A 23,372-nucleotide genomic window follows, 5' to 3' on the forward strand; every position below is an offset into this window, starting at 1 on the left:
CAATGACCCCACTTTCTGTCTAAGCATTCAGCATGGCCATCAACACTGTCACAAATGTTGGCTATCTCTGAATTTTCATGGAGATCACGACTCTATTTGTGGATGCTGGGACTCCCCCATACGATGAGGTTCAGTCTGGAGCATGTATCCCTATGCACACTGGGGCTGCCACTGCACAAGGCTATTCATTGCATTAATTTATGCAGTTCTTAAATATTCTCCTGCCAAACCTTCAGACTGTCCCTGGTGTAAAGAAAAATAAGTTTGCTCTAAATTTTGGTTAAAAAAAGAAGTTTGTCAAACTTACGCTTCCCCAGTTGCCGACGCGCCAGGACGCCGAGACGGGGCACTCCCCGAGGTAGCAGGGCTGGATGTTGGGTGGCTGTGTGCCAGGACAGTTGACTGTGTTCTGGTACCCATACTCGTAGTGGTCCTTCCCGGTGTAAATCTCGCTGCAGGACACCAGGCGCTGCCTGTATCCCTTCCCACACGTGACAGAGCACTGTGGGCAGAGGAAGCGCCTGTTAGCACCGCACGCTTTGGGGACACTGCCCAAAACAGGGAGAAAAAGCAGGCTTCCCAGCTTTTAACACAGGCTGCTCTAAGGGATCACTAATAACTATTTAATCCAGTCGTGAGTATTGTGAGCAGCTACTACAAGCGGGCTGGCGCCTGACACTGTCTTTGAGTCTCTGAGTGCCCAGTTCCCCCCTGTGCTGCCTCTACAGCTACTCCAGGCTGGCTACATGTTACCTCTCCCCAAGGACAAAGAAAGGAGCAGAAGATCATTGGGAATTCAGAAATGCCTCTATTATTTGGGGTTTCTTCTTTTTTTTTTTTTTTTTTTTTTTCCATGGGATGCACAGAGACAGGAAATTGTCAAGATTGATCCTGAATTGTAGTTACTTGGCAGCAAGTGGAAGAAAGGGAAGGTCTTCCTTGTAATGAGAGGACAAAGAGTGCCTCTGCCCTCCTCACCAAAAGGCTGAGTGGCAGCTGGGGAGAGCTGAGCTCCAGCGCCATGAGCCCTCACCCACCTCCTCATCTTCATGGGCCTGAGAGCTCCTGGGGGGTCACAGGCGGTGGGACCATGTAGAGGGTGTCTGGGCAAGGGGCAGCCAGGGCTTCAGCCTCACAGGCACCCTAATATTTCTCTTTGGAAACTACCCAGGAGACCAGGCTGCTCCGAGAAATTATCATCTCTCCACATTTCTCCCTCCTGCGCTATCTTGGGCGGCTTGTCTCTCCTCCCCCTCAGTCCTGGCATGCTTTCCTTTTTCCCTTTTCTTGTTCTTTCTTTTTAATCAGTGCTGTGTCAGCAGCTGCCTTGTCATTTCCCTCTGCTGTTCCTCCAAGTGGAAAGTAATCCTTCACTTGCTGCAGAAGGAAACAGGCTGAGATTAGCCCGGGTCCTCTCACATGCAGAGCCTGCTACAAAGAAAACTCATCTATTTTCCTTGCCAAGCCCTGTCCCAGCCGTGAGGGTGAACCTGCTGCCTTTGCTCACGCCAGGTCCTTGCTCATGCCAAAGATGGCACTGAGGAAGGACACATCCCCACGGTCACATCTAGTCTCGCCTTTCCCCCAGGATGCTCACCTGGACCCTCACACAGCTCACGGGGCCCTGGAGCTCCCTGGGAGGGGATGGGAATGAAACCAAATAAATAAATAAATGAAATAAAGTGGCACAAAACCAAAGAGGGTGTCTGCTGGATATGATGTACTTTGGAAGAAAATTGCCTCTAGATATTAGTTAGGACTCTGAGCATGCTGGCGTTTACTCTTTAATATCCTGGTCGTCTCCCCCAGTCCTGTTCTTTTCTCTCCTGCAGGGAAATTGCACGCAGAAACAAACGAAAAAATAATAATTAAACCACACAGAACTGCCCTGCCACTGTTGATTTGCATTGCAGTATCTCAGCAAGGCTAGCGGTGAGAGGAGGAGAAGGTGGCCTGGTGCCGAGCGGCGCAGTCCCTGTGGGGGATGGGGATGGGGACTTACCTCCGACCACTCCCCGGTGATCCAGACGTACTCACAGGGTGGCAGCCCGCAGCTCTCGATTTCAGGGGGCCGTTTGCTGGCCTCGCAGTAGCCGCTGTTCTGGACCCGCTTGTTCTCATCCACACAGACCACCTTGCGGTACCGAGATGCCTCCCCGCACGTCTTCATGCACTGTTTGCAAGAAAGAACGTCTCATGCAACCCATGAGGGACTTCAGCAAATTAATCCACAACTGCAAAGCAAGCGAGCCCTCCTCCCAGCAGCCCGAGTGAGCGGATGGCTCTGTGCCCTATGTTGACATCTCTCATTGGTATCACTTGGGGACAAATTTGAGACCAGGGCCCTGCTGTGCCAGGTGCTGTGGAAGCATCTAATGACAAATTTCTCCCATCCTCTGGAGGTACCAAGTGAAATTGCAGACATAGGGAGAGAGGAGAAACTGAGGCAGCAGGTATTGGGATGGGTCAGATGTGAGATCCAGCTGTGATGGGACCAAGAGATGCAGGGGTGGGCATACCGCGTCAGGAGATGGGGCAAGAGGGAAAGAAAGGGGCCAACCCCCACCATTTCAGCCCCTAGTAAATACAACCACTCTGAGAACGACAACCCAGCCATCCCCCTTGCCAAAATACACGTCATCACACCCTTGGCTGTGGCTGGTGTTGGGGGAGCCCCTTTCCCAGTCCCTGCCAGCGGGCGAGCAGCAGCACTCTGCCCTGGCATGGCATGGGGGCACAGCTCTGCAACCGCTGCAGCAGCGGCAGCCCTAGGGGTTTATTCTCTTTTAACCACGGCCCTGCCCGATATAAAGAGCAACCCATGCTAGCCGAGCACAACTACTCCCTGGGGGCTTCTGGAGACTTTAAGGACTCGGTTCTTTCTCTGCTCATCTTGGAAAAACCAGCCTGTCTGTGAGGCTACGCTCCTGGGAGTGGGTCTGTGCTTGGAGCACATCTTACAGAAAAGATACATAAACCAAAATAAATCAGCATAAGAGAAGCTGTCTGGATAAAACCCTATTTTCTTAAAGTTATTGCCTGTAATGGACTTCTAACACTTTCAACTAACTGGATTAACAAGGAGAAAAATGCATGGAAATAATCATTTTATATAACGTGCAGGAAATGTCTTCCCCTAAGGAAAAGAATAAAACTCTCAATCAGACCATCCCTATCTGTACAGAAACACTGTTTGAAGTCACCTAGGCTCGGAGGACTGTGCCAGTTTAATCTAGTTAGAGTCTCACCCTGCAAACATCGTTTCCAGCCTCCCTGAACAGCTCCTGCTCTCCTGGCTGGCCCACAATTAGCAAGATCTTAGTGGGTTCAGTTAATTGCAAAACGCAGAAACTGTCAGGCCTTTCTGTAATTAGCTGTCAGTATCAAGACTGCAAATTATGTGAGAACTTTAAAAAATCAGATCAATCCGTGGCAGGAGCAGCAAACCAGGAGAGCTGCAGTGAGCACAATGTCATGTTGGTTGTAAATATTTAGTAACCGAGCAAAGTGGAGGGGGACGGGGGAGGAGATGCAGCCCCACAAAGCAGCATTTATTCCGAAGGAATAACTTAGGAGCTCTTAGGCAACAGTCAACATTGCAAAATCCACAGTCTGCCAAAAGACCCCAAGGGCTTCGTGTGCTTTCAACCTTATTTACTCTCTTGCTCTAAGTCCTTAGAGTGGAAGTTCCTTCTAGGTCTGTGCCAAAACACAGCGATCCTACGGGGGCTGCGGGAATTTGTTGGAGTGTGATTTCCCCAGAAAGCAAACAAACTGTGCTATATTTGCCCTTCTCTGATATGTTCCCACTATATAAGTCAAATCCGAGAGGGGGTTATTGCATGTGAATAAGGCATCACTAGTGCTCCATTGTCTCGTAGCTTCCCTGAGCAGCACCTTTCAGGGGCAGCATGAACCCCAACCTTTCTGTTCCCTCCTAACAAGGGACTCTCCAGAGCAGTAGGAGCGGGTCTACGGGATGCTCAGAGCTCCCCTTCTCTCTGGTTTGGCATACGCCAGCCCAGCGCGTGGTCACCAGCGCAGGGTGAGATGTTCCAGCCCTCCGCTGCTGACAGTCAAAGAAGGGACCTTGCAAGAAGTGGGAAGAAACAAGGCTGATTTCGTCTCCTCCCCTTAATGTATATTTAAGCCTAAATTTGCAAAGTACATTGGCTCACGCTTAATTTTAAGAGGGTGAACAATCTCTATGCCATCAACACATCTTCTGACATTGGCCATGAAGAGCTATCATATCAAAAGCCCATCTTCATTTAAAATCATTAGTTGCTGATGAGAGATTGACACTCTCGAGCACATGCCAGCCAGCTTTGAGTTTCTCTGCAAATAACAGTTGTATGGCCAAATAAACCCAATCCAGCTCTGTGAGTTTTATCATCATCAGTAAATTAAGGTTTGATTATTTGTATTTTTAGGGATAACTGGCAATTAAAATAATCCCACTGAGATATTAAAAATGGCTCAGAGACAGTGAGACCACCATAAAATAAATCAAAGAGAAACACTGCAGAGGTTCCAATCAGCCACCCCAAGGTTATAAAACATTATTCATGTAGAAAGTGGACAGTTCAGCTAGCGTGAAAAGGCTATTTTTCCTTTTAATACGGTGATAGATTTTGTATGAAATCTCATGTTCATGACTGATTTAAATCTCACATAAAATGGTGGGGCCAGGGTATAACAGCTATTGATAGCAACAGCTGAAAAACAGGTCAGGCATTTGACAATATTTGTCTCTTTTGCCTCATTTACCAAATTCTGAACTATTTTCCTGGCAGTTCAAATTAAGGACCATTTCAAGCACTTCTGCAACTGTTTTAGAAGAGTAATAATAAATTTTAAAAAACCCCAAAGGCATTGTTTTGCAAAAGCATTCATTGTTTTCTTTTTTTTTTTTTTTTTAAATCAACATCTGACATAGGCATGAAATGAAACCCCACTCCACAAACACTTTAAACATGCCTTGGGTAACTGCAATCCAAATCAGGCAAGGATGGCACAATTTTCCCCCAAATGGCAAATGTCAAAGATTCGAGAATTGCATTGCAGCTTCCAGAGCTGTGAATTGTCCTTCCACAGAGATTCATATTAAGAAACCCTTTTTTCTTCCAATTTCACCTTTTTCTTTGTGACCCTGGTCTGAGTTTTACTTTGACATTAGCAAGGCCTTTTCTATTGACTTTCTTCTCCCTGGTGTGGGCACCGAGAACAGCTAATTAATGGTGATACATCAACAGAGCAATAAACTCTTTCCAATATGTTCCCTACTTCTTTTCATTGGCAAGACCAACTTTTTTCTAAACAACAACAACAACAAAAAAGGAACAATAAAAAAACCCCTCTCGACAGATTCCCTTTAAAGATAAGAAATCAAGAACAAGACAGCGCTGGGATGTTATTTTACATCCTGCCTTTCATGTCAATTAGGGTTCATTGCTGTTCCCTGCTCAGAGAATACTAATGCAATCTGCGCCTCCTCACTATAAATAACATATAGCCAGTACTTATGGCTGAGGAGAAGGTGCTATTACTTTCTTTCATCAGGTACATCAGAACAAAATAAGAAGTGCTCAGCAGAACTGCTTGGAGTCAGCCAAAGGGGTGAGCTCACATTGGGCATCTCCTGAATGTTTCTATTAATGGTTATTTATGGGTGAGGAAACTTTCAGCCCACTCCCCTAGCAAAGCTCCCTTGGGGAAAAAAAAAATCTTTGTGACATGTTAAAAAATGCCCCAGCGCAATGGGGAGCCCCGGAAAACTTAGGAAAACATCAGCATCCACCTCCCACCTTCCGCTTGGCAGGGTGAGGGCAGGCAGAGGCCTCTTGCCACTGGTTTGAAAAGTTGCAAAAATAAGGGAAAGAGGGCGAAAGGATGGGGTAGGAGCCATGGCTTTTCAGGGCTAGTTACACCGTTGGGTAAGGACTGCAACTGCATGCTGTTTGGTGACCTACTTTGCTGCCTGCAAATTTATTAGCTGAAGAAATTTAACGGGCTCTGTAAAAGCAAAAGTTCATTGCAAGGAATTTGCTGGAGCCCCCTCAGTTGTTCCTATGTTTCTTTTCCCAGCTGGGATGGTTGCGCTGGGTACCACCGTGGGGTCAGCTCAGCTTTGCCTCCTGCTGCTTCCCATCACACCTCGGCTCCCTGGCAGGTGGGAAAGGGGCACGATCCCCTCCAGCCTCTTGTACTTATGGCCACGTTACAAAGGATTATAAACCCAACTTCCCAGCACTGCTGAGACCAAGGAAATGAAGCTAAACTTGTTTGTACTGTCCCTGTCAGGCTGAGGTATGACGGGCAGGGGGATATTAGATAATCAGTGCAGTGCAGTGACGAGTCAAGAATGAGCTCGTGGGGTAGGAAACACAAGAGGAAAGCAGATACTGCTTTAACCTTGACTTTTTCTTGCTGCAGTGGAAACGTTGTGCAGCCTCTGCATACATGAGATGCTTTTTCTCTCATCAGTAAATTTTCTTTTCCTATCCTCCCCTTTTATTCTTCCTTTTTTTCTTTTTTTTTTAGTGACATGATAAAGGCAGGCTCTAGAAATGTCTACAAACACCAAGGCTTTGAGCAGGAAGCCAGTGGTGCCTCCCCATCTTTTGTTACCGGAGCAGAAGGCCCTGTTTTGCATTTACACTGTCGCTTCTTCACACTGTCTCGTAAGGGGAAGGGACCTCAACCAATTTTGTCCCCTTTCAAGACCCGTGTGGGCCATGCAGGAGCAATACAAAAGCAGCCTGACTGCCAAAGAAGGCTGGGCCCCGCTTTGATCAATATTTCTCTGGCTACCCAGAGTTGCTCACTGCAGGTGTCAGGGTGATCATGCACCTCCAAAGTCATTGGGATTGTTGCTGTTCAAAGGGTGCAGGATCGAGCCCCTGCTGCCCTGCCACTGGGGCCAGCAGTGGTTTTGCAGGGAGGCTGATGGACCTGGTGGGAGGGGTGTGTGTGTGTCTTCTGCCCCTCTCCATCGCCTGCATTCCCATGGAGGGCCCATGGTGGGCAATCCCCTTCTCCCTGTGTGATAGGGACATCCCCTCCATGGCAGTGGTGGCCTCTCCCATGGGCTGTGCACTGCTGGAGTCAGCTCTCCTGAGCTGGCAGCTCCATCACCTTTCTCATTTCCAAGGCTGGCAGTCCCTGCACTATGGGGAAGGGTCTGGGAGTGTGGGACAGGGATGGTGTAGAACTAGGGCAGGATTCTCTCACCCAGGGATGGCTGAAACCAGAACAAAACCAGAACGAAAACAATAATTTTTGTAACTGGTCTGAACTGTCTCTGCCATAACTGGTTGTGCACTCGAAGCTTGCCAGGGCACCCTGCGGGCAGCTGATGGGAGGGCTCCTCCTGGACCCATTCTTCCTGCCCAGAGTCCCCTTGTCCTCCTGCCACCCACCAGCCTCGGACCCACCCATCGCCTGCACTGCAGGTGAGTTGGAGTCACTCCCTGTACCACAGGAGCAGCAGCTTTATCCCCCGCTTCAGGCTAAGGGGCCGATTTTGCTGGGGACTGATCCTGGTCACTCAGAGAAGCACTGTCTCCTGGGGGAGACCTCATCTCAGCGCTGCTCATGGCTTGACAAAAAAGCATGGACTGGGAGCTCAGTGAAAGGAGAGAGATGTCAGAAGGAGCTGAGGTCACGGGGCAGGAAAGCTGGAATTACCAATGTTCCCCAATTCCTTCAAGCCCACAGGCATGGGGCTTACCATCGGAGCAGCGCGGCAGGGCTCAGCCTCCGGGAACAGACCCAAATCCGCCCTACCCAAAACCTGCTCAATATTTGCATAGGTCCCAGCCAAACACAGGGCAGCACGAAGAAATAAATTAACCCTACGGAGGTATTTCTCAGCTCCCCCTTCCAGCCAGCACACATGAGCATTTCCTCTGCTTTTTTTTTTTTGCTCTTTTTTTTTTTTTCCTTTTTGGCAAGCCCAGGTTGCGACCCCAAAACCCCAGCAGTGATCTCCGGCATCGGTGGCCCTCCGTCTGCAGCATCATCCTGTGCTGCATGCTTGAGAGCACAAGTGATGTGACCCCGGGAAAGGGTGAAGGGGGGGACCCTGCTTACCGCCTGCCATTCGCCGGCTGCCCAGCGGTGCGTGGGGCACTCGGGGAGGTGGCAGTCCCGCTGCGGAGGGGGCCGGCTGGCCGGGTCACACTCTGCCTCCTCGGCTGCCTTTGGGGTGCCGCTGTGGCAGTGCACGGCGCGGCGCTGGACACCCCGGCCACAGGACACCGAGCACTGGAAGAAGGGACAAAAGGTGAGTGGAGGTCCCTGTCACAGCCATCACGGTAAGTTCCCGGGGTTCACCCGCTGCTCTGGGCTCAACAGCAGCGATAGCAACGCTCTAACGCCAGGGATTAAACTTCCAGGTGAGGCTTTTCATTGCACGAGGGAAAAAATTTGCAAGGCTGAAATCCCTGCTCCACTGAAGTCAGTGGGAATTTTTGCCGTTGGCTTCAGTAGGTTCAGGATTTCCCAGACAGGATTTTTATTGAAAAAACCCTCTGGAGATAGCCGCGCTGTTAAACCATTGCAACACGCCAGAGGCGGCGAGGCTCTGCGTATTACTTCTCAGGCACTTGGCTCAAAAAAGCAATAGTTCAAATATATCAAATGCCACAAGTGTCACTGAAGTGGACTTTAATGAAAAGCAAACTCGAATTATATAGAAGAAAGTCTGTAGCAGTAGAGAGGTAAAGGTATGATACAGCTGGGATTTCTTTCAGAGTGCATCTAAACATGCACATGCACACAAGCAGGGCATACTGTTAGTTTGTGAAAATAAATGCCTTTTGAAATTAACTGCATTTCACATTTCTTTCATTACACTGTAGACGTATTTCTCCCCACTTCTAGGCACAGCAAGAAAAGCCCGAATTTCTCTGTTTCTCAAACGTCTTCAAATTATTATCCGCACTACAATGCTTTTAACAGCTTGATTTTCCTTTCATTCTACCCTTCTTAGTGTTGTGCCTGCACCCTGTAATATGTTTAGCAGTACTTAACGTCCCTCCAGTATGGATTCTTCCTGGCTAGATTTTAAAGTATACTATATAGATTTGAAATAAAGAGAATTTGCATTTATAGAAGAAAATATGTAAAAATCAAAGGTATGCATTTAAAACACAGCTATTATGATTAGCAATTTGCTGAATTAACAATTAATAAAGCAACCTTATTAAGACATCAGGAACTAAGAAAACAGGTTTAGAGCCCGTTATTGCAATATCCATAAAAGCGGGCCTTCTTAAGTCAGGGAATTAAGCGGTGCCTAATGGAGAAGCAATTCTCTCTTCTGCAGAGTATTCCTCTGCAATTCTCTGTTTGCTTTACTATCCAAATGCCCCATAAAGCCAAGAGGACCAAAGAAAAGCTGACTGTGAATATTCACCTGGCTTCAGATATTTGTAAGAGGGTGGGAGGTTTTTGTGTAACTTTTGAAAGCAGCAGTGAGATTTCTGTCACTGGTGATGCAAATGCTTCCCATATGCTGCGCTGCCTCCCTGTGATTAACAGCGCTGTTTGTCCTACGCATTCCATAGGGGACAGTTAAACTGAATAATGGCCGCAGACTTGGAGAAACATATACACCAGGATGCATACCATGCTCTAAAATGCCTTTTGGTTTGTATTTATCACCACCTAAAAAGCACGTGCCTGGGAATGTTTGATAAGGGAACGCAAGCCATGCTGTGGCTCTTTCACGGGGTATGTGCTGCGTGTGACACACAGGCAGAGCAGGTCTGGGGAGGAGGAGGCTGGTCCCTGAGGGGCAAATCAAGGCACTGTACAAAGCCATAGATTCATTTCACTGAGTGCCTGGGGTGAAACTTTGCCCCCGTGTAAGCCCACAAGGATAACTGTTGCACCCTGACTGAACTGGCGGACAGACTCGCAGTGGAGAAACAAGACCCCCCAGGACCCCAGGCCAGGGCTGCAGTGCCCTGGACTATGCCTTGGAAGAGATTTGCACCCCCCTCCTATGAGTGAGCAAGCAAAGAGCTTTTCCTTGAGCTAATTACTATACGTAGGGAAGGCTTTCCCTAGCTGAACGGGCTTTCTAAGTGCACTCGGTGGCCCAACACCCAGGGCAGCCACAATGTCATCCAGCCACAGCACGGGAGGAAGAAATACCCAGCCCTGGGGCCACGGGAGGGCTGTGGTGGGGCTGACCTGGCCACTCCAAGGTGCTGCCTCTGCCCAAACTCGGAGCCCTGCTGAGGGGAGGGCAACGGCTGCACCTGGCTTGGGCAAAAGTTGGTGAGTTGGGGCCACGGGATTTTTCCCAGTAGATCAAGGCATCTCCTTCTGCGGGGTGCTTCCTCCCACTGCCTGTGCTGCAGCATCCGTATTGCTGTGGCTCTGGCTGGATTTATGGCTTCAAAATAACACCATTATGCTCTATTACAGAGGCAAGAAAAGGTGGGTTTTAACACCATTTTCATCCTGGCTATTTTAATCCAGAACACAGGTCAGCCAACCTGTGTCTACCTTGGGGAAATATAGACGGCTGACACTGCCAGAAGATATTCCGTTTTGGGGCATCCAACTTGTGCTGTATGTATGTATTCCCCTATGGGATGCCACCAGCCAGGCAGCCTGTTTGTCCTTTCTGTGGAGTCTATACATTTTCCCAGGAGTGCTCCTTTCTTCACTAAGAAAGTGACTCACCAAACTGCCAGCTTGGCTATGGAGAAGTTGTACCTGATGCTCCACCTGTGTCTTTAGACATGGCTGGATTTCAGCTTGTAGTGGGAATATGTAAATACCAGACAGCAGAATAAATATTGGCATTTTTGCTAAGTGAAAGTAGATGGCCATAATTTATACCATGTAGGAGATGCAAACACATTAAATCTGACATTTCAGTGCAGGCACAAGCACATTTAAAACTCAGAGAAAAAGGCTTTTTTTCTTACCTTCTGATTATTACAGATATATTAAAAATACTTTGCTGCAGGAAAGTGGATTCATAACAATCTAAAAAAGAATTACCCAGCCTCTGAATACAAAATATCCAGAGAGAAAAAAAAACGTGGAGTGGAGCGCCAGTTTAGCCAGCTGCCAACTGGGATTAATATTTAACTGTTCCTGTAATTTTTAATCCTGATTTTTTTGAATCATTCCTTTTCCCAAAAGGAAAAGAAAAAGAAATCCCACACTCTAAAGGCACATGCAGCAGGTCCTGTGCATATATGGTGACAAGGAGGATGCACTTTTATGGGAAAACCTTGCCTTATTTCTCATGCAGACTTTTCCTGGTTTACCCAGAACAAAAGACAGGCAGCTCACAGCAGCTCAGATTTGGGATTATCTTTCAGAGGCAATTAGACCTTCGGAAAGCTTTTTTTTTGATAGTATCTAAGTGCAAACTGATCCTGGCTCCTATTTTCAACAGTGGCACCAGTGATGGGGAAGGTGACACGGAGTCTCCATGTCCATTTAGATCCTGATCTACTGGGTATTCAGAGTGCCAAACCCCTGCTTGTTTCATAGTCTTAATGAGAAGTTCAGCACCTAAATCCACCTCACCTCTAAGGCATCAAGTCTTTTGCAAAGCTGTGCAAGCCCTGCACACCTCTCACAGGGACGGCCACGGCCACTGCTCCAAACTTCTGACAGCCCCAACTCTTCTTCTGTCGCAGGCAAAGAAATGCTGCCAGCACGAGTGAGGATCAGGACACGAGGAAGCCATGTCAGAGCATTTCATGTGGCTTTAAAAAGCCCAGTTTGGTATTACTGAATGAATGTTTCTACTCCTCTATTTTTATCCCAAGCAAGACGCCGGCTGGCTGAGCACATACAGCACCAGGAACCTGGGCTGAGGAGCTACCCCTGGAAATGTGCTGCTTATTCTTAGCCTTATCATTAGCATACAAATATTCCTTAATTGCCTAGTCACAAGAGATTACCTCAGGCCATAAATCACCTCATCCTCCTATTAACTTGGGTTTCTTTCCCCACTTGCATAAAATTAACTCCAATCATGCGGTAGAATGTTGGGAATTTTAAAACACTTACTTTTATCAATTAACATTAATGTATTTTAATGCAATCGACAGACCATTACATTATTATGTTTACAATTATTAGCTGTAAAAAATTGCTTTCAGAAGCAGTCACTTTAAATAAGGTGCAAATCGGTTACGACAAGACTATCTAATGGCCTGCCGTTTCTTTTCAGTCTAGCTTCCTGTATAAAATTGAGGTTTCAGTCCTGCAGGTAATAAAGGTAATAATACTGACTTAATTTCCTACGTGGGAGCAGTATTGTGCATTTTGCAGGGCTACCTGGGTGCTCCCAGCCATACCTTGGGTAAAGGAGCCAGACCTCAGTAACTGAACCACCATGGTGAATGCACGCTTAGACCTTTACACATGTAATGGCAAATACTCCTATCCTATAAAGCCAAAGGTAAGCATTAAAAAAAAATACAAGTCTGAAAACAATCATAGAATATCAGTGGGTTTATTGTCTTTTTTAATAGTTGACATTAAACAACAGTATGCTGTCCTAGTCCTAACATTTGCATGTGTGCCTGTAGCAATGTTAATGGTTTATCTCTCAGAAAACTTGCATACAGTGAGAATGGGTGGTTTGTACCTTAATTTGGAAGAGAGACTGCAAGAGAAAGTGATGTTTTACAAGTTAACAGTTCATTTAGTCTGGGATTTTCAATAACTCTGCTGATTAGCACACTAATGAGGTAGAGGGAAAAGTGAGGTTAAGAGATAAAAATGTGATGCATCAGATTCAAGGTGATAACAAAGACATTATTTTCAGGAAAACAAGGATTCAAGGTATGCATTCAGCAAACAAGATGCTTAATAACTCCAAGCACTTTCACATTTCCAGCAGCCTCTGCTCTATGCATCAGTGTCTGACTTTTTAATGAAGCAAAATCAAGTGATGAGCTTGTTAAGAAACAAAAGGTAGTGAAAAGCATGTTTAATGAACAGCTCTGATTGTTCTTTAGGCTTTCCCAGGAAGCTGACAATAAAATTAATTTCAGATTTCTCAAAACTAAGGAAGATTTTGCTTGGGATGTGACATAGTTAAATAATAATGATATTAAAAACATGAATAAATAGTAGATTCTCTTTAATAATATATACTAATGCCTTTTCTAGCAGAAACTTAAAATATACAAGGAATTTGCTTTCAGATAGACACTAAAAGCAAGTTGCCATGTTTTCAGCTGGTACAAATCAGTGCTGCTCCACTGCTGTCCATGAAGATACACTGTTTTACACCACCTGAAGATCTGGCCCCAAACTTTTACCCTCGAAAAATTGAAGAGGACTGAAGTGATGGGAAAACAAGCTTCTAACCAATTTGACCGAGGAAGAATATCAAAGGGTGCAAAAGGGTATACAACATGTCTCACCTGTCCCCAATCTCCTGCTTTCCACTTCGGACATCTGCCCCCTCTGCATTTCTTTTGCAAATTGGGCTTAGCAAGGTGCTTGCAATAATCTTCTTCTACATGCCTCCCTTCCTTTGACAAACAGTACACATTGCGGTGCTTTTGGCCCCTTCCGCAGGAGACTGAACACTGTAAATATAAAGTAACAACAGATCAGCTTTCACGCAGGGCCATCTACACGGTTATACACTGGCCATGGCTACCCAGGGCATTTTCTTTTAACTGGACCAAAAAGCACATCCCCAGGTCTCCAGCAGCCTACACAAAGCTTGAGGGGGATATGGAAGGGCAGAATTTAATCACTGGAAATGCTCCCATTTGCGCTTAATATTGCATGATATTCTTGGTCAAAGCCCCCCAAAATGCCAACATCAAATTAGAGAAAGCAGCTGACATTCAGCAGGGATAACAGGCTGGATTTCTGGCATTGCTCCAGTGGTTTCAAAGGAGCAGAGTCATCTTACAGGGATCAAGGCAGGAGCCCTCAGTATCTACTTAGAAGAACTTAAAAGGAACCATTTCCATTTACCTTGCTACAAAGGGAGGTCAAATGTTGGTAAATCAGGAGAGTAAAGTGCGATATACACCTTCACAGAGGGAAATAACTGAACAAAGGACAAGGCAGAAGAGAAAAACGCAGATTTCCATGTCCTTGGTATTAAAGCTCATGTTTGTTTTACTAGTGTAGACTGATTTACTTTTTTTTACTAAACAGACTGAAACCAGGACATACTCATCGTTAAGATTTATGCATTTAGAAAACAACTCAGAAGGTGGCAAGAAGGCAGAGCCCAAAGAATCAAAGCAAAAAGCAAATCAGCAGGTATGTTAGCTGTAAGCTTTGTAGTGAAGCAACTAATTTCAACCTCCCTCTGCAGGTTCACTGAACTTTTTCAAATGTGACCACTTCTGGCATGCAAACCCCAAGCAACTTCACTTTGATTTCAGATTAGTCTCCTCCAAAAGATTTAGGAATCAAAGGGGTCTGGAATCACGACAAGAATTTAATATGACAGTTTCGTGTAGAACAAGCCTCTTACTCAGCATGATGCACCCAGAGACTCAGCTTCAATTTCTTCATTACATGTTATGCAAGTCATTACATGCTATGTCACAAGCATCCTGGTTTAATCCTTGAGCACAAACACACTGCTTCAACCATCTCTCAAAATAAAAAGTTCTGCTTTCCTTTCAGAATGCAGCAAACATGCAGAGATGAGGCTTCTTCCTTTGTTTTAGAGCCACTCCATCAGTATGTTCCCTAAGAAATAAATTACAGCCCAAGCTCTTCCCAGTCTATGAATACATTTGAAACCTAAAAAACTACAATTTATACATGTAGCAGCTCTGGATAATCCATTAGAATAGAAATTGGCATATGCATTGACAGCTGTGATTATTTTAAATTGCAGCACTACTTGCAACTCATTCGCCCCTATTGTGTTAAGAGGTACCCAAAGAACCAGCGAGAGCAGTAACTTGCTCTGAAATGGAGAAGTTCAGAACAACATGGAGAGAAAGGGATATAACTCATAAGATCAGATGTTGCTGCTTGTATAAGTGATATTCTGAAAAACAGAACTTGCTTTCCTGCTGCAAGACCATTAGAGATTGACAAAAGGTAGCTGATGTCCCTTGTGACCAACAGGGACATTAATCATGGTCCTCTGAGAGAGGTGGGGAAGCCTGACCAGCCTGTGGTAGGGATGTTCACCTCTGAGTTTTCTTGAGTCCAGCTCCAATCTCAAGATAGGCCAAAAAACCCGACAAGCAACATTCAACCTTGCACCGAGGGACAGAGGAAATGTTGTTCCTTGTTCTAAAATAAGACATTCATGACTTACCCAGATTCATAAACTTCACTTTTTTTCTTTAGTATCAACAGAAAAAAGATTGAGTTAATGTTATCCTATTTTTATAAGCCTTCAAATTTCATCAGAAGTTCATTTTTTCATTCTTTCTACATCTCTCCCCAGGCAATGAACGTCATCAACAAGAAGGAAATGTCAAATCCTACCGAACCCAGTTGTAAACTTCTAATACTTTCATCCATTTGCTATCTTTGGACTAAGCACCAACACTGACACTTTAGCAAAAATTCAAGTGCTCCTCAGTAAGTGCTCTCCATGCAGGTTGATCTCACTTTACTGTGACAGCCAAAGCTAAAGAATAAATTCACAGACTTGATCAGGACTCTCTCTTGCCCCACATCCTGAGCTGGCACAATCTAGTGCATCTTTTCTCTAATTTAAAAAATACACCAGATCCACTACTTATTCTAAGGAAGAATAACCACATTGTGCAACAATGCAAGCATGTTTCTGGGGACCTGAAGTTGGTTGATAAATACTTGATCTCACAAATAATACGGTGCTAGTCATTTCCAAAATTATTATCCCCCTTCCACGATTGCTTAGCTTTGGTGTGGAGCCCAATTCTAATGTTCATCTCGTCACCCCATGATCAAACCACAAGACTGCGTGCATATCTTGGTGCACTCAGGGGTTGAGGCATAATTTGCCTAATTTTGTTAATACTTAAATGTAATTTCCAAGATGCTGGAATTAATCATTTCTATGTCTGTCTCTAATATAAATCCAAGTTAGGCAGCTGTGCATTTTTAGATCTAAACCACCCATTTGCTTTCATGCATATATGAGTTATGATCTCATTTGCACTGACAGAAAAGGGACGTTGAATAACTTAATGTAACTATGTATCAGAGACTGAAAATTCCTTTTCAAAGAGTTTACTTCATAACTGCCTTCTAATTAGTCTCAGGTATTTCCAGCTTTTATGTGGCATGTAGATTTTAAGCATATGTGAAGCACATGCAGAAAATAACTTAATAGTGGGCTTCATCTCACCACCATGTGACTTAGGGAAGCAGTACACCTAGCTACTGCCATCAGCCTCATCATTTATTTCAGACCCTGGAGAAACTTTGCATTTCATTAGCAGGACTCTTCATCGCTGGAAACGCTGCTGCCTGCTTAAGGTATCTATCAATAACAGTGCCATAGTGAGGTAAGCTTTGACCATGCCTTCTTTAAAACATTTGAATAGCATAGACAAAACCACTCCTTTCATATTTCTCTTTCGTTTTCTTGATTTCTTTCCTATCCCCCACCCTCTATAGAAAATACTTCCAAGTACTGGGGATGGACAGGTGGCTCTCTGTGGAATAGCAGCCTCATCCAAGGCTCTTTGCAGTCAACAAAAGGACTTCTACTGGTTTTAATCACCTCTGGATCCAGCCCTGAAGGTGTAGCTAAGGTACTGTATTGACTTTTTTCCCTAACCAGCTTTCTAGAATCAAGGAGCACACGCACCTGGGCATGCCAATGGTCAACCTGCCTCTGCCTCCACTCAAGCGTGGGAAAATGTTGCTCTGAAATGCTGTTTCTAGCCTTTGATTAAGGCACGGCAGCAAATAGCACCCCTGAGTGAAGACAGGAGGATAGCCAGGCATGGAGGATGGTGTAAAAACAATACATTGTGTTGTTTCTTAAAAAAAAACCCAAGATGATTGTGGCACATAAAATAATAAAGACATACTATTTCTAAAAAATCAGCTATAGACTTTATACTAAAGACTCTAATAAACCTTCCTCTTGTTATTATCTTTATTATCTCCTAAAACCACCACAGTCACACCTGGTGCTTATATGGAGAATAAGAACAAAAGGACTTTCCTAAGAGCATTAGGATCAAAGCATATGAGCACAGATTTAAGGGTTTTATGTTTATTGCATGATTAGTTTTGTTAACATGCCAGGAACCGGTGATTGGCATGCTGTTGATTTTTTCAAATAAATATACTGCCTGGTGTAAATAAATGCAAGAAAAATGTTTAAATAAATATGACAAAAATATTTCCGTATCAACTGTTTCCAGAAAGGTCAGAACATGATGCTAAATCTCTCCTGCAATGCATTGCTCTGCTCCAGCGCAGCAGCAAGCTTGTGTTTTTCTTTCCACAAAAATTTGTTTTCTGTTTCAGAGTTCAAGAATGACGAAGATTATTCTGTTTTACCAAGTACGTGCAAATTGCTTTAAACTAACCCTTGCTGCATTTCCTATTCTGATATTTTGGAAGATGAGGGTACATCTTGTTTGTTAAGACCTCTCTAAAATAGAAGGCTGCTACTTGATTTGCCAGGCTGGCAGAAGGAAAAAACCAGAATACGCACCCCAAAAGCTCTTAAAAATTTGTACAAAATTTCTGGCTGGTTGCGTCCAGGTTCTGACCCTCCTGCAGGAGATGGTCACTTGCTCTTCTGCACTGGGAGTTTGTGCTGTGGCTGTGCCACTTCCAGACTGAGGGCTGGGAGCAAGGTCAGTCTGGCACCTAAAGGACTCAACAGTCCTGGCTACCAATGAGCAAATCTTGGTGAAAAGAAGGAGGCAGCACAGAGCAGTCAAGAAGAAATGGAGCGACTCCACTTCTCGTTAACTTTGTGCACTGAAGGGGCAGCTCAACACGGGGCAGAAAAGCAAACCACCAGCAAGAACCTGGGGACATTCTCCCCCAAAAGTGAAAAGTTTCAGAAAATGCTGTCAGACCACTTTTCCAGGCCCCCCGTGCATCAGCCGACGATTTGGGAGGTATTTGAGATAATGAATGCAAGCTGTGGTGATCACCAAATGAATTCCCAAAGATAGGTATGCTCTGATAGCTCACCAAGGGCAGGGCTGGGAAGAATTACACTAAAAATGGCTTTATCAGATTCTGCCAGGAGCAACTTTTTAGAGGAAATTAAAATCAATCCTTGTAGGTTTAGATTTCCACACATTAAGGATTATATGGAAAGTAAGCACTCACAAGTAAGCCCTTGTTCATCATTTCCAACAATCTGGGCTGAAACATGTGCTGGATGAAATAAAGCAGAAAAACAGCAGAGCTCTACAATGCTTTACACCCCCTTTATGTGAGGGGCTGTGCTCCTGGATGTCAGCAAATGTCTCCAACTGCGAGCAGAACCCAACCATGCACCCTCACAGTTACATTTCAGCATCCGATTTAGTCTACATCAGCTCTTTCTATAACTTGCACTGCTGCTATCACATGCTGAAATCACTGCCCAGTGACTTCTGTACCCCTGAAGTCTCTTGAGCACAAAGGACATCAGAAGATGCACCACCAAGGAAAGCCTGGATCATTTCTCACCAGCTGAACCTTTACTAGAAGTCTTAAAATGCCCAAGCATCTGTGTGCTATCCAGCAACAGAGGCTCTGTGGCATCCAAACTAATTTAATTAACTTCACAACAGCAAGATATTTTAGCAGGTAACTCCCTTGGCTTCACTGAGGCAAGCTTAAAAGAAGGGTGTGGCTCCATGCTATCCTTTCTCCAGTGGCTGCAGCACTTTAGGAGACATTTAGAAAATATTTGTGGCTGCTTTGAAATCCTGTTCCTTCCAGGGATCTGTTTTAGCCCGGTCTCAAGGCCCGGCTGCATTGGCGTGGTGAGAAGTCCATGTCTGCAGGGTGGGAACACAGCATGCAGGGCAGGATTCACCCAGCTGGGCTTTCCTTTCCTGCAAAACTGTAAGAGGGAGCCATTCCTTAGTGCACATGGCTGCTGAGAGCATGTGGTCATGGTGATTTTAGCTGGTACAAGGCCAGAAAATACATCTGATTTTTGTACATTTAAAAGAGTAGTCTCTACATTCAAGGGAGGGCAACTGGACCAGAGACCAGAGCAAAATACACCAAAGCATTGTACTGCAGTTTGAAAGAGGCTTTAGAATTGCTCAATCCATGCTGACTCCCCAGAGGTATGGGGGGACTGAAGCAGCCATGAACATAATGGATTTTGGAGTGCGTAGTCCAAGTATGTTTGTGAGTATTGTCCAGAACTCCTGTGGGAAGGTCCTGAGGAGCCCTCGCGGAGCTGGAGGGCAGCCCTTGGTGTGCACAAGAGCAGGCTTTGCCCCAGTGTCCCCGAGGAGTGCTCCTCGCCCTGGGCATGGGCAAGAGGGAAAATCCATGTGGGTTCATTCTCTCTGCAGCCCACATGGGGTATCCATCCTGCAGCTGCTCTTCTCCCAGAAGAGGCACAGAGCTTCCCAAGTGATTATTTGCAAAAGGGAGAAAGAAAACAATCCACTAAAGCTTTGCCTTCCCTCTGCCAAACCAAGCTGCAGAGACTGGTGAGTGACCTCAGATGATGTCTCATAACAGATTCAAGAAAAGGGAAAAAAAGGAAGAATTTCTGAAAGAAAAGGGTCCAACTTGATGTGTTGCTGCAGCAGAGGGAAGAGTGTCTGGAGCCCGTTCCTCCAGCAGCATAGATTTCCCAGAGGAAAGGATGCTATTGGGCTCTTTAGCTCCTGCAAGATTTAAGGCCCTGAGGACTGAAGTCAATACAATAATTTCCCTGAGCTGGGAAAACTCACAAGATATATTGGAGAAAAGAAGGTACTGCAGCAGCAGAAGCCATGCATCTCCTCTTCTATGGCACCCACCTAGTAAGTAGCACCTTCTCCCCCTCTTTCACCTGCCCTGTTGTTACATCCCTTACAAAAAATTCACCAGGTACAGAAATCAGCAGAGCTGTGAACGCACAAAGCTGCCTTAAAAGCTGCACTCCTGCCCGGCTCCACACTATTTAACTTGAACAACAAACAAACAAAAGCCCCCAAATAGCCACTGCAGGTCTCTCCAGGGAGCAAAGCATTAGATGGCATTTCCTCAAATTAGGAGGAGATGTGTGAGCTACCCAAGGACGCTGGTATAATGGGATGTGGAAGGCACTGATGAAGCCTATTTTCCATGCTGTGGCACTTTTAAGAGAGTAGCAATTGAAGCAGCAAGCAGCCTAGGCTAACTGACACTTCATATTTTTAGTGAACAGTTGTATTATAATGCCATTTAGAAGTTCCCTTCAAGAAGAGGATTTTTCCATGTCAGATGGAGTGAAACACAAAGTAAAGAGCTCTCCAAGGAACATCAGCCCTATTTCACAGGTGTGCATCACACTGGGGGTTTGTAGGAGCGCTGGGCTCCTCCTTGCTCCCTGGTTTTATAAAGAAAAATCTTGACTTAATGCACTAGGGATCAAACAGTATCAGCCTGCACACAGTCTTGGGCATCAGACAGATTTTCATCCATGCTGCTGGCTCACTCACCTCTGCTGTGAGCTAGTAAAAATTAAAACATGAGTAGAGCATTAAGTGCCTTTGGAACAAGACTGACTACATCATTTTTCCTTAATGACTGCACAAATCAGTCACAAGGCGAGTTAGAAACACAGTAAATGTCTTTGTGCTTAGTGTCCCTCATCTCACATCCTTGTTTCTAAATGCTACAAACCCTAGGATCTGAGCAACAGCCATTATTGCAGTTTGGGGTATATAGTGTGAATCTGGAATAAAGGCAAAAACATGCGCAGACTTCCCAACGCCCAGCTCAGGGATCTGCTTGAAGATGCTGAACTTCACAGATCATCCTTGAAACCGTGTTACTGCTCTAATGTGTCTCCTGCAGTCTAATGCGTATTTCAATTACTGCACTCAAAGCCAGTGCTTTGGGAGACAAATGTTCGCAACAGTTGCCCTTTTATTTATTGCTTTATTTCTTCTGTGTGCGTGAACGTGTGCATATGTGCGTGTATAGCAGGTCTGCAGACTTTACGAAGTCAGCAGCCATAGACGGGCCACCCATGACACAGAGACTGAAGCCAGCCATCGCTGAACAGCAGCAGTCCCCCCACTTGTTCAAGCTCAGGCCATATGTGCATAGCCTAGAAAATTAACATCTCATTGAGAAAAATGTGTAAGAGGGGAGCTGTAAAAAGGCAACCATGGAAGCACACCAAATGTAGCCAAACAGCTGCTGTACTACTTTGGGAGGAGAAAGACAAGTATTTTACAGTAAGTTAGGACAGAAGCATGAGTTGGACTATACATGGTAAGAAACATCAGTGAATATTAATGGAGTCACCTGCTCTGAGTAGGAAGGTGCACTGAGGAACTTGGGAAAAGATGCATCATCTGGGAGTGGGGGGAAGAGAACAGTTTCAAGATACAAGAACCTTCCTGCATCTATCCACTGGTCCAGCTCACGTCTGTCCTGGCAGTGGCAATACAAGAGGCTACTGAAGGAGAGCAGACAAGACTGGCCATTCTCTGCAGCTCATTATTCTGGTACTTCCCCAGCATTTAGTCACTGGATTAGGGAGGTTAGAAGGGACACTGCTGCCCAATCCAACAGTCTAAAAGACACTAGATTTAACCACCAGATCACAACGGGTGAAAAGACTGAGGGGTGCCTGCAAGGGAGGAGTGTGGATTGCAACAGCTGAGCATTAAGTTGCAGGAAATCAGTCCTGAGATCCAGCAAGGTGCTTAAGCGCAGGCTCAGGGTGAAACCCGCAGTGCCATAGGGTGGTTCCTCACCTGCAGTGTAGCAGATGGGCTTCGATGGCTTTTTTCCTGCTCACGAATCATCAACACTAGCAAACAGGAGACAGCAGAACTGATAGCGAAAGTATACCTATATAGTTCTCCTTGTTTAAGAGAAACAGAAGCAGCAGTGAAAGATATCTGGTGATGCTAGGCAAACAACAAAAATGCAAAGGAAAATAAAAATTGGAGATTCAAGAGTAGCAAGAGAGAAATAAAATGATGTTCCTCTACCAGGCAGCCGGGTATCACTGGCTTCACCCACCTGTAACCAGCTTAGAGCCACCAGCTGTGGCTCTGAGCCTCTCAGCAGGGACAGTGGGCACTGAGCTGAGGAAAGAGCTTCAGGAGCATCCATCTCCGCTGCCCCAGAGGAGCAACAGGCTGAAACTCTTCAAACAAGAACCCCAACTGCATTTACTTTCTGGGACGAGCTCTGAGAAGGGTATGAGGCAGTGAATAGGTACATGGTAAGACATCTGGCATAGCTCTGCCCACCCCAACTGTCACCCAGGGACGTGCAGCTTTGGAGGGTGGTTGAAGCTGGGTACTGGTGCTGGGATGCTCTGGACAGGTGACACACAGCAGGGAGTACAGGGAAGGGCTGAAACAGGTCTGGTTTGCTTTTTTAAACAAAAGCAGAAAGGTCTGCACTGTCAAAGGCCTTTTTCTGACTGGGGAACCAAAGCAGACGACTTCTTGCTTTTCATCAGCACACCAAACTGGCAGTCCCTGGAGTCAGTCAGTCTGACTGATCCTAAAAGGGAGACAGCCAGGAACCCAAGAGGGACAGCAGCCTTGGTGGGCCAGCCTAAGTGTACAGTAAACAGCTCTGAGACAGAGACAGCTTCAGACAGATGGCTGGGGATATCCATAGGCTAAGTTAGTTCTCATTTTGGTCTGAATCAGCTTAATTAAATCTTCACTAAGGCATTTATTTCTAACTGTTTTTCTAAAGGCATGCAAGCCACCCAGTGCATCCCTCTGCCTGGGTTATGGGTGCTGGGACCAGACGTGCAGCCTTCCTCTGCTGCAGCAACATTTGTCCTTCCCTGCAGGCTCTTGGAGTAGGATTGGTTTTATTAGTTTTCTGATAATACCTGGCACTACAGAGAAATACAGAATTGCTGTTGCAATCTCAGAGTGTAAACCATCGTCATGTGAATGAAGGGCAGAAAAAGCAACATGAACCACTGAATGAGTGGAGAGTTCAGTGTGCCTATCACTTCATTTTCAAGGATGGCTTTGTTATTGCAAAACACGTGTAAAGAATCATACAGCAGCTCAGTAATGCTGCTGTCACAGCAAATTCATTTTCTGCAGAAGAGAGGAAGAGAACAGCAAAGTTATATACACTTGCAACCAAATCTGCCCCTGGTTATCACTTCTGCCTTAGCAAAAGCTGACATCCTGCCTGCTAAGAATATTATCAGAACAACAACATGGAGAATATTGCTGTTGAATAGCCTATTTTCAGCCAGCTTCGTGGGGAAGGCATTTTGTAAA

General features: G+C 45.5%; 1 protein-coding gene across 10 annotated transcripts in view; it reads right to left on the reverse strand.

Moving 5' to 3' along the window:
• The window catches only part of ADAMTS9 (ADAM metallopeptidase with thrombospondin type 1 motif 9), an 86,148-nt gene that overhangs the window by 11,637 nt on the left and 51,139 nt on the right, over positions 1-23,372 (reverse strand). For 8 of the 10 annotated variants that reach the window (XR_012624671.1, XR_012624672.1, XM_074835865.1 and 5 more), the window contains 4 exons: positions 13,419-13,586; positions 8,095-8,268; positions 2,003-2,173; positions 308-502 (listed from right to left, as the gene is read on the reverse strand). Coding sequence is in view for 7 of the 10 variants with exons in the window: in XM_074835865.1 (XP_074691966.1) it covers positions 308-502; positions 2,003-2,173; positions 8,095-8,268; positions 13,419-13,586 (708 nt within the window). In the remaining 3 variants the exon portion in view is untranslated. Of the gene's footprint in view, positions 1-307; positions 503-1,694; positions 2,174-8,094; positions 8,269-13,418; positions 13,587-23,372 lie in introns of those variants that run through there. The other 2 variants (XR_012624673.1, XM_074835867.1) reach the window with 2 other exon arrangements.

Source organism: Strix aluco, chromosome 11, assembly GCF_031877795.1.
Source record: "Strix aluco isolate bStrAlu1 chromosome 11, bStrAlu1.hap1, whole genome shotgun sequence".
Classification (NCBI taxonomy): domain Eukaryota; kingdom Metazoa; phylum Chordata; class Aves; order Strigiformes; family Strigidae; genus Strix; species Strix aluco.